The sequence below is a fragment of the Triticum dicoccoides genome, chromosome 5B (genome assembly GCF_002162155.2).
Source record: "Triticum dicoccoides isolate Atlit2015 ecotype Zavitan chromosome 5B, WEW_v2.0, whole genome shotgun sequence".
NCBI lineage: Eukaryota > Viridiplantae > Streptophyta > Magnoliopsida > Poales > Poaceae > Triticum > Triticum dicoccoides.
In genome coordinates this window covers 571,727,627-571,738,824 of record NC_041389.1, presented here as the reverse complement: position 1 = coordinate 571,738,824, position 11,198 = coordinate 571,727,627, and the positions used below count along the sequence as shown (strand labels likewise).

General features: G+C 48.0%; 1 protein-coding gene, 1 long non-coding RNA gene and 1 pseudogene across 2 annotated transcripts; 1 reads left to right on the top strand and 2 right to left on the bottom strand.

Moving 5' to 3' along the window:
* Positions 1-566: 566 nt before the first annotated feature.
* On the bottom strand, positions 567-3,387 carry LOC119311702 (IQ domain-containing protein IQM6-like). The gene is made up of 8 exons (XM_037587388.1): positions 3,174-3,387; positions 2,499-3,051; positions 2,254-2,342; positions 2,090-2,180; positions 1,862-2,008; positions 1,652-1,744; positions 1,467-1,568; positions 567-1,375 (listed from the first exon to the last, which is right to left on the bottom strand). Exons 2-8 carry the CDS (start codon positions 3,015-3,017, stop codon positions 866-868), a joined length of 1,551 nt encoding a protein of 516 aa, XP_037443285.1. The 5' UTR covers positions 3,018-3,051; positions 3,174-3,387; the 3' UTR covers positions 567-865.
* Positions 3,388-4,029: 642 nt separating this feature from the next.
* LOC119310141 lies at positions 4,030-4,495 on the top strand (annotated as a pseudogene).
* Positions 4,496-9,125: 4,630 nt separating this feature from the next.
* Positions 9,126-10,814, bottom strand: LOC119306185. Its single transcript, XR_005148884.1, has 3 exons — positions 10,575-10,814; positions 10,271-10,489; positions 9,126-9,409 (listed from the first exon to the last, which is right to left on the bottom strand). It is a non-coding gene; the product is annotated as an uncharacterized LOC119306185 (long non-coding RNA).
* Positions 10,815-11,198: the final 384 nt, after the last annotated feature.

The following is an 11,198-nucleotide window of genomic DNA, read 5'->3' as shown; positions in this document are numbered from 1 at the left end:
CACACGAGAACAAGGGAAATAGAAGTAGCGAACCGGTACGTGGTCCCCTCGATTCACTTCGCGGTGGCAGCTGTTCGTAAATAATGCCAATTCGAGATTCCCGATTTCTGAGATCGCCAAAACCGTCGCTCCGATTTTTTGTACGTGCGTGCCGCTCCGCTCCTGGAAGCCAGCTTCTTGGAGCTGGGCCGTTCGGGCTAGCTCCGCTCGCAGATTAGCGGAAGCTGGGATCTAGCGAGCTACCAAACAGGCCCTTACTTGCCGATTTCTTCAACTTTGCTTCTTGCCTCAACTCCTACAAGGTCTCTCACATTCCTCGGACCCAAAATCTCCTTGCTCATTCCCTGGCCAAAAAAGGCTTTCTTATGTAGATTTTCCACTAGATGCTCTTTCCTATGCAGCAAAGCTTGCAGATGTAATATCAGAATGGCCTTTGAAGCCATTTCCTTTCCTTCGGGAAAGCTACTCTCTGCACACTGTTTGGCATGTTAACTTACTAAAATTTAACCCTCTTTAAGGGCAACAATTTGGCAAAAATAAGAATCTATCACAATTTTGAAGCGCCATTGGAACATGAGGCGAACACATATGCTTATTATTTCATTGAGTCGCTGTTCTCATCAATGATAAAAGAATGAAAGAATTTTCATGTAGGTCCGCTTATCTATGTAAAGCAGCTGTAATATACGCCAACTAAACAATGTACTTCCTCTGTAAACATACATAAGACGTCTACACTACCGCATCTACATCTACGCAGGCAGTATGTATGTTACTTTATTTTTCCTATCACACACATTTGCATGCATTTCCAGTTGACTGACTGGGGACGCTTCAGGCAGCTGCAACTGCAACTCTCCTCATTTCACCTCTCATCTGCAACCAGTCCATGCTGCAGAGGCGACCGAAACGCTCCCCTCGGCGTGGACGTCTCATTCTCACACCCCCTTGTCACAGTCACGATGCTGTTGAAGCTTCGCCTCAGCGGCGAGGCGAACCGGGTGCACGCAGGCCCGGCGGCGCACCGCGGCGACAGGTTCATCTGCTCCAGCGCGTGCGCCTGGAGCTCCGAAGGGTAGTCGCGCACGCACCCGATCCGAGGGCCTGCCCCGGTCGTCCACTTGAAGGACAACTGCTTGCCGAGCTGGTACGATTTCATGTCCTTCTTGGAGTTGATCCTCTGAAGGATCTTCTCGCGCGCCACCACCGGTTCCTCGCGTTTTTCTGTCTCTGTAGATGTCGTTTGAACGACCTGAGCTGTCTGAAGAGAGCCGGTTTCTTCAGGTGCAGCAGGGCCATCTTCAGATTTGTCGTTCTCCGAAGCGATCCTCTTGAGGCTGCCCCAGAATTCCTCGTCCTCCTCTGCTGGGCTCATCTGCAGCAATTTGAAACATGTAGTAAGACCACTGTGCTACAATGTATGATGTCGTCTAATTTTTGTTTGAATCGTATTGTAGGATGCTTACCTTCACGTCAGTGAGATCAACCAAGTTGTCATTGAGGAAGCTTTTGAACTCCTGGAAGTTCTCCTCTGTAGGGCGGTAGTGACCACTGTGAGGCCAAATAGCCTGTCAACAGTGAAGTTCAGAATGGTGTCAGCACGTTGCCTGATAAAACTGGATGTAAAAGCAGATAAGAATTGCTTGCATACCTTGAGGGTTCCATTTTCAGCAACCAGTCTCCCAGCAGCCGAAGTAGCTCCCCCAGCAAGAAAGCTAGAATGCTGAAATTTACCTTTCTTCTTCTGCAATTCACAATGGCAAGATTCATATCACACACTGAACTGATATTTCTACAGTTGATTATATTAGGGCTGACCACCTACAGGATGGCATGTGCATAACTGCATATTCATATTTACCTGACCAACATACAAGGTCTTAGCTGTGCTAAGAACAAAGATCCACTTTGCATCTCTCGGACCGAAGGACGTGTCGATTATTTGCCGGCTCTTCTTGTACAAGAACTTGCTGTCCTCAATTACAACCTCATAGTCCTCTCTTTCCTTCTGCACAGTTTTTATACAATCTGTTAGCCACCCTATATCAGTTGCTATAACTCCTGCTCAATGATTGTAAACACTACTTACCGGGCCGAGGTACTTGATGCACTGGCTCAGAAGCTTGGACCGGGAGCACTTGCCTTCAAGATTGATCTCTTTGCCTTCTCCAACATCAAGCCTGAGTAGCGAGGATCATAAGTGCACATCCCATTCGTTGGCTGAAATGTGTCTAGTCTAGTGAGCTAACTTACCAGTAGAAGAAAGGCTGCTTGCTTTCGCTGTGGAGCCAGCAATCATAGTAGTAGTGCAGGTTGTGGCCGTAGCGGTGGCGCGGGTCAATCTGCATTAACAATTTGAGTAGAAACCAACATCAGCTCATTGCGCAGTAAATAAAACACGCCCAAATTTGACAAAATATTCAGCCCAGTTTGCCGATTTCAGATGAGGCAGCTGACCCAGATTTGTTTGAGATGCGAAATATGTTGTACTGTACTACCTTGGCAGCTCGGGATCTGGCCCTGGACCATTTGGACACGGCCGTCTCCTGCTTCTCGATGTCGAAGAAGGAGACGGAGCTGCGGTTGAGGAGCGCGAAGTCCAGCAGCTTCCACCAGCTCTGCTCCACCAGCACGGCGCAGTCGGCGAGCTGCCGCCGCGTGCGGAAGCTCTTGTACACCTTCTGCAGCCTGAGCGCCGCAGCATCGTGCCTCGGGCTCTCCGCCCCCGCCCTCAGCCTGGCGAGCTCCCGCGGCGCAAGCGGCGGCGGCGCCTCGGCCTCGTCCTCGGCGCCGGCAATGTCGCCGGCTGTCCTGATGGAGATCTCGGTCTCCAGCTGGAGAGAGCCCGGGCTGTCGTCCAGCTGCTGCTCCCTCTTGAAGCTGAGCGACCCCTGTATGAGCAGCTTCCCGGAGCCCAAGGCCCTGAGGACCGTCGGCTCCCCGCCGTCCGCCGGCGCGAGGGCGCCTTCCTCCATCGGGTCATAGTCATCGGCGGGGCAGGAGAACATGACCCCCATTGTAGATTTCTAGTGACCTTGATCTTCACACAAACTGGAAGAAACAGCACCAAAATCAAGCCATTGCTTCAGGTTCCAATCCAATCATCGGTGCTAAGCTAAACAAGAAGAAACGGCAAGAAAACATTGCTGCAAAATCATGGAGAACACTCTCACCTCCAACAAGAACGTGTGTGCTGCCTGAATGTTTGCTGTTGTCCGGCTGTTTGCCCGCTGCTCTCCTGTAAACAAAGCACCGACTGGTGGTGGTTTGGTAGCTAGTTGTCAGTCGAGGGGAGCTAATTATCCGATATGAATGTGTGTGCCAGTGTGAGACAACGGCAATATGTAGGGGTGGAGAAGGAGACGGTGGCGGTGGCGGTGTAGATAGGGACTTCATTTTTCCATTCCACGTGCTCCGACCGAATCGCAGAGGCGCTAGCCTGTCCTGGCAGCTGTCCGCCGGGAATAGCGTGTATCAAAACCAGCGATGCTCTCCCCGTATCTGCAGCTTCCTCCTGTTTTCTTCTCCATCCGTACCGTACCCAGGCACGGAGTTTTGTATCCGTATAAGCGCTTGTTTCAGCTACCCAAACTCGGACGTGTATTTTTCCTAACGCATTGCGCGCATAACTCGTATCTCAACCGCACATCAACCGTGCTGTCAAATCAACCAGGCCCACCACATTGTCAGCTTTGCATGGTATCCCGGCGTCCAACGATTTTTTGGGAGGTAATAGCACCCCTAACTTGCATCCAATGTGATGATTTAGTCTCAAAGTTGCAAAACTTGACCAAATCATACCCCAACTTGCACCTCTTGTGATGATTTAGTCCTAGGCCAATCACAGCTCGCCAATTGGCTGGACCGGTCAGTGCATGCAGTTTTGCAGAAAACCCCCTGCCATTTCCAATTACCATCCCGCGGTCACCCCCCACATGAATTAAATCTGTCGACGGCGCCCCCACCGCCACAGCTGCGGACGCGGACGCCACGCTCGGCGAGCTCGCCTCCAACCTCTGACGCGTACGCCGACGCCACGATGCGCTGCTCACGCAGCAGTTCCCGGTCCGCCCCAGATCCCAGGCCCATGCCTTCGACCGCGTCATGGCCATCAAGCTGTTGGAGGAGCACCTCATCCCGCGCTGCGTCGAGTGCCTCGCCAGAGGCAAGGCCCCCATCCCCGGCAAGACCCCCGACTCCTCCACCTCCTAGCGGGACAGCAGCCCCGACAGGGACGACCCGGACCCGGTCGCGGCCGCCACCGAGGCCCTCGCCAAGGTCGACCTCTCCGTCGACCCGGACACCACCGCCACCGCCAAGTCCGGCTCCAGCAAGCCCCGTCGGGCAGCCAGAGGCGGCGGCGGTGACGTGGGCAAGTCGCTCGACTACCTGTACCGTGCGTGCAGGATCGCTCGCCGTGAAGCACATCGACATCACCGTCTTCGTCCTCTCCCTCTTCATGGAGCCCAAGAAGCTCGCCAGCCTCGCCGAGTGACACGTACGTGAGTCATCTTGCTCTGTTATGTTTCTAGCCATGAAGGATTTACTGCTAGTAGTGCGTAGTGGTTTGGATGAGTGATTTGGGTAGTCGTTTAGTTCAATAGAGGTTCAGATGAGAGATGAGCACTGTGTTCTGTACTTCTGATTGCATTATGTGGCACCGAATGGTTGTTGCCTAGCTTATCCAGTACGACTTGGATGAATTTTTGTGCGAATTTGATTGATCTTCTTGTGCTCTGTTCCAACTGTTTGTTCAACTTCTGTTGTTGCTTGTGCTAATTTTTTTCCTGCATGCATCAGTTACTGTTTAGATGGCTCAATTCACTTCCAGTTTTTACTCTGAATCATCCTATGCATATAAGGAATGTTGTTCAGTTGTTAGAATTCTGTTTGAAAAGCATGAGCGTTTGATGAACAGGACCGGATGCCACAAACTCACTGCAATGATCATTTCGTTCTTCTATTATGATATTCTCCGAAGTACTGCATATTTATGTGTTTTGTCAGTCCCCTGGAGGTCCTGCAGGCGGTGCTGGAGTTGCAGGAGGTGGTCGTGGTGTCCTGCGGGCTAAATTGCTAACTGAATGTCTTTGTCAGTCCCTTTTCGGTTATGGCTCATGAACTTAATTGCAGTGTTCATCTTGTTTCTGATCTGTTAAGATGTGCATGATTGATCGATTGCATGTTCTGTTTTTGCACCGTGGATCATGTAGGACGAATGTCATTCAGATACAGGATCAGCCTTACTGAAAACTCTTTGATATTCTCGCCTTTTCGGTTTTGACTGATGAACTCACCTCGGTTAAATTCTAGCTTATGACAGAAATGTTGGTAGCTGCGCTAAGCTTCAGGATTTTATCAGTACTTAGGATTGATCAACTACAGAACCTGACTAAAGTTACCTTTAATTGTGTCCCATCAAACAGTTTTTGGAGAGTTGGTTGCTGGGCTAAGTTAGTTTCTGTTGGTTGCTAGGCAATTTCCTAGTTGTGTCTGATCAAGCAGTTTTCTAGAGTTGTGCAAATGCAACTTAATGTTGGTCAGGTTCTGTAGAATTATGCACTGATAAACTTGTCATCATACATGGTCTTTATTTATCGTGTTACCACTCTCGTTTAAATGCATTTGTTTTTGGAGACAAGGCAGTAAAAGGAGGTGCAGAGTAACATGTTTCAGACTACATGCATGTTAAGTACACAAGCCCTACATGCATGTTAAGTACACTAGCCTCGGAATAACACCTGGGGTGCTATCATCAGCCGAGACGACTGATGATTCAGTCAGCGACATTGGCAGCAAGGCAAGCCTGCTGCTCTTGTTGAGCTGCTCAGCGAGGACGCCGTCGTCGGTGAACTCCAACCACCTGATGCTTCCCTCCGAGGAGCACCCAGCCGACGGCGGGAGGTGGATGGAGGCTCAGAGGGTGAGGAACGTCCTCCTGAAACTGCTACAGCTGGTGAGCGAGCTCCTGAATTTTATCTCAACTTCAGAGTGTTATTCCCAGAGTAAAAAAAAGCTCATGGCAGAGCCTGTTGGATGGATACAGATGGATCAAAGGTGCAACCGGTGCTTCGACGACATCCAGACGACGGCTTACAAGTTCAGCAGCATGGTGGCGTATCCAGGCGGCGCGCCTCCGCCGCCGCCGTTCGCGCAGCGCGCGCTCCGCGGTGTACCGGAGGCTGAGGAAGCAGACCCTGATCGTGGCGGTGGCGCAGAAGTCCGGCGGCTCCCTGTGCCTGACAGATTTAATTCAAGTGAAGGTGAGTGCGGGTTAATTAGGAAAAATGGCAGGTTTTTTTTGCAAAACTGCATGCGTAGACTGGGCCAGCCACCTGGCTGCCAAGTGTCGTTCTCTGATTGGCCTGGGACTAAAACATCACATGAGGTGCAAGTTGGGGTATGATTGGGTTACATTTTGCAAGTTTGAGACTAAATTATCACATTGTGTGCAAGTTACGGTACCTGGGTGCTATTACCTCATTTTTTGGCAGAGTGTATATGGAGATGTATTCCATCAGATTCGGCAGGTGGTGGGACCAAGTCTATAGATTCGGCTGTCCTCGTCCTTCACATGCATCTTATCCCTCCCTGCCATCTTTTATGCTTCAGATCTAACCATACTACTCCTTAGTTTATCTGCTAAGTATGGCCTGACAATATTGAATAATGAAAAAGAGCAGTCTTTTTTATAACCGCCTATAATGGTTTATATGGCAGGTATTTAGAACATGCATGATAGTATAAAGTTCTTCGGAGTACCCGAACAAAGTTCTTCAGAGTATGCATCAGAATTAACAAAAGTGTACTCCGAAGTGACCGGGCCAATAGTTCAACAATAAGTGGCGAACGTTCGAGTCTACTGGAGGCCGGTCCGAACTAGTTGTTCGGAGCGGGAGTATGACGTGCCGAACAAAAGTGTTCGGGCAGTCAATCATAGGGCCCGAACGCCTGCACAAGCCCCGATAACCAGGCGGTAACCCCGGTCCTACCAGACGCTGGATCCAACTGGCCGTCCCCTACCTCTCTCGATCCAAGGATCTATTTCTCCTGCCTGCCACTCCATCGTTCCCCTTCCCCCGCCCCTCCATTGTTGCCCTGCCCCTACCCAGTGGAAGTTGCCATGGCAAGATCTGACGAGAAGTAGGCCAGATCTGAAGAAATTGCAGGTTAGCTGTGGCCGCGACGAACCTTACCTTGCCCCCTTACTCGTAATCTGTCCCCCGTCTCCCGTTAGTAACATACAAATCTTGCCATGTTACTCATCCATGGAGCTTCTGTTTGTGCCATCAACTGCTTACTCTGGTTTGCAAAAAAAGAGCATGCATGATGAATACAACGAAAAATCATGTTCGTACTGCTACACAAATTGTTGCCAGTTCTGTTTTGGTGTTCTTGCCATCTTCATAATTGTTTAGTGAAAAAAGGGAGAATGTACTACACTTAGGAGAAAGAAGTAGTAGCCTTACTGTATTGTTGCCATGCGAATGATTGTGGTTTCTATAGATGCAGCTCATTATAAATGTTGGACATGTGTATGATTATGGTTGTTAGCATATAAATGGTGCTGGAAGAACTTGGTAGGGGAAGCAAAAGTTTGAGTTGAACTAGGTGTGGACCGATGGACATTGCCATGCTTGTGATGCTAATGTTGCCATGTACAAGTGTTGATGTTGCCATGTGTGGACAGCTGACAATGCCATGTGTGTGGTCCTAGTATTGCCATGATCTAGTCGACTGTTGCCATGTGTGTGCTGCTAATATTGCCATGTGTGCGCTGCTAATATTGCCATGATATAGTGAATGCTGCCATGTGTGGATAACCGACATTGCCATGTGTGTGCTGCTAAATTTTGACATGTGTGTGCTGCCAACATTGCCATGATCTAGTCAAATGTTGCCACCTGTGTGCTACTAATATTGCCATGGTCTAGCCAATTGTTGCCATGATCTAGTCAAATGTTGCCATGTGTGGACAACCGATGTTGCCATCTGTGTGCTGCTAATATTGCCATGGTCTGGCCAAATGTTGCCATGAGCTAGTCAAATGTTGCCATGTGTGGACAAATGATGTTGCCATCTGTGTGTTGCTAATATTGCCATGGTCTAGCCAAATGTTGCCATGATCTAGTCAAATGTTGGGTTTCCAAAGATTCAAAATGAAAAAACTTATCGATCGATATAACATTAAATTTCTTCATGGTCGAGGCAAGTGCCCCGCCTTCGGCTACATATGGTTGCTATCTCTAAAGTTCTTCGCGTTCGACCATAAGAGGACCTGAACTGAGGATATAAAGTGCATATCGACGGTTATATGGGACATAGTGTCTAGTCATGACAAAATTACAATAATTGTGGGGTTGGTTTCCTGAGATCCGCAATGAGAAAACTTATGGGCAATATAACATTAAAGTTCTTCAATATCGAGTGCAAGAGGCCCACCTTCAAATACATATGGCTTCTATCTCTAAAGTTCTTTGCGGCCGACTATAAGAAGACCGCAACCAAGAATACAAAGTGTGCATCAACGATTATATTTGACGTAGTTTCTCGCGGTGAAAATATCACAATAATTATGGGGTTGGTTTCCAAAGATCCCAAATGAAAAAACTTATCGATCGATATAACATTAAATTTCTTCATGGTCGAGTGCAAGTGCCCCGCCTTCGGCTACATATGGTTGCTATCTCTAAGTTCTTCTCGTTCGACCATAAAAGGACCGGAACTGAGGATATAAAGTGCATATCGACGGTTATATGGGACATACTGTCTAGTGATGACAAAATCACAATAATTGTGGGGTTGGTTTCCCGAGATCCGCAATGAGAAAACTTATGGGCGATATAACATTAAAGTTCTTCAATTTCGAGTGCAAGAGGCCCGTCTTCGAATACATATGGCTACTATCACCTGCAACCTATGAGCTAGACCAGGTAGGATCCCAGATCCTATCACCTGCCTTCAGGTTATCTGCCTAGTAACATTATAAGGAAAAGCTCTTCGTCAAAGACAAAATGAGTGCCGGAAAGGTTATATGAAGTGCTGAAAATATGACTTCAAACAGTAAGGCCTTCATGGTCGAGGACAAGGGACCCGCAATCTGGTATATAAAGTGCGCACTAACGTAAATGTTAATATTCTAATAAGGAAATCCAATTAGTGACATCCAAAAAAAATGTATAAGCAGACCATCGAGCAATTCAAAGCGAGTGAACTCCAACACGGAGAGAACTTCACAATAGAAAGGCACTAAGTTTTTGTGGCCTGGAATGCTGCACTTGATACACTTCGGCTTAACGATGAACTCAGACTTCCTATCGTAATTTATCATGGCCTTCTCCAAAGCACTTCGCCTTTCTGGTAATGTGGTACTGCGGTCAGGTCAAGTAAAGGTTCAGAAGTACTTGCTCTGCACAGAACAAAGAATGATGATTTGGTAAGATTAGATAGTGTATTATCATGAGTACATGCTCCCGCAAACCCGTATGTGGTCGGCAAAGGGCTACGAATATTATAAGCATAAATAACAATAGCAACAATTTGCTCGAAAGAAAGACACTTTCAGCAGAAAGCGAAACCCCTCTTACTGTACATGTCAATGCCTATCACTCTGACTTGAGTTCAGATTTAGTTGCTTTGCACTGTTTAAAAACACAATGAGGATTTCAGAAAGATTGGGTTGTGTATCTATAAGTGTTTCGAATACTGTATGCATAGATAGAATTAACATCCACTTAGCCAGAAGCAATTAACCTTTTAGCATCAATAATTGTTCGCACTTAATTTTGACTTACTGTACATGCCAATGCCTACATCAATTTGACTACATAAATGCCCTGAAAATGTAGCAGCAAAATCTGACTGTAACCAAGCGGCGAGTGGTATGATTCCTTGACACAGTTATAAATCTAAATGATGCACTGTTTGCATAAAACATGTTTATGAACACTGATAAGTAAGAACTGGAGATTTTGTAACGTCATCCAACTGGTCCACAGTAACAACAATCTGGTCCAAGTAATCAAACTTTTGACAACCAAAAACTGAAGATTTTTCCAAATTTTCTTACTGCACATGTAATGCCCATGATGCAATGAAAAACTGAACATTTTACATACAACAGCGGCCTATATGGGACATTCATGTATACAAATACTCATGCTTATTTTAAGCTTCCGTTTCAAAAAATGCTTATTTCAAGCTGACAAAACTATGCCTAGTTCATTGAATCTGGCGCAACCCACGGCGGGGCGAACGGATAAGACAGTACCTTTTAGGCCACGGAGATGGAGTGCGCTGCGATTCAGATGAGGGCTCTCTTTGTGGGTGTTGTCAATGGGACATTGGAAAATCTGGCGTGGCGTCAGGAACTTGAGATCTTGAATCTGTAGCACCAAATTCCTCCCCATCTTGGCTTGAGGTAGGAGAATCCTCCTCTAGCTATCCCAGATCTGGGACGCTCTCGGGAAAAGTTGGCTAGGAACAAAAGCTGCCCAATGACACGGAAGATTGAGATTGAAGGATTTTGACGGAGAAGACGATGAAAGAAAGAGAGAAGCTTATGAGAGGAAAACCTGAACAAGGGATCCATGAATGACTCCGCACCAAGATTCATTGGTCAAGCGTGAAGAAATCGGCAGATCCGGCGCGGTCGTGCGGGGACGGGGACGGGGAGCATGGTGGTTCTCGGCGATGTGGCTGCGCCTGCCCGATTGGATTAAAATTTTGAATTGTGTCAAGGTTGGGCGGATGGGTCACGGCCTCACGGGTGTGGGACACGCCTAAGGTTGGGCGGATGGGTCACGGCCTCACGGGTGTGGGACACGCCTAGTATGAGCTACTTGTGGGCGTCGGTAGGTCGCCAAATACGATTTGACTGTATTCGTTCCGTATAGCTCTGGGAAAAACTGGAAACGCCTGATTCGAGTGGGCCATGCGGGGCAGGCTCGCGCGGATCCTCATGCGCACAACCAGTTAGTAATAGCCATATGCCCATATTCGCCCAAACTCCAACTCAAGCACTGAACCACGGCGTGCCGAAAGAACCGAAAAGTTTCCGGTGCTTCCGCTCTCGCTCCGATTTGCCAAGATAATAGGTAGGTTTATGTTTTTTTAACACAATACAGACGCAAGCGCTCATAACACGCGCATACACTCATCCCTATGGACACACACGCACACCCTATCCCTATGAGCGC

What these genes read in the sequence shown, in the direction of transcription:
- LOC119311702 (XM_037587388.1), bottom strand. Translation starts at nt 3,017, where the DNA reads ATGGGGGTCATGTTCTCCTGCCCCGCCGATGACTATGACCCGATGGAG. An exon ending in CCAGATCCCGAGCTGCCAAG is followed by an intron (nt 2,343 to 2,498) that starts GTAGTACAGTAC and finishes TTGTTAATGCAG; the next exon opens with ATTGACCCGCGCCACCGCTA. An exon ending in GCATCAAGTACCTCGGCCCG is followed by an intron (nt 2,009 to 2,089) that starts GTAAGTAGTGTT and finishes AAAACTGTGCAG; the next exon opens with AAGGAAAGAGAGGACTATGA.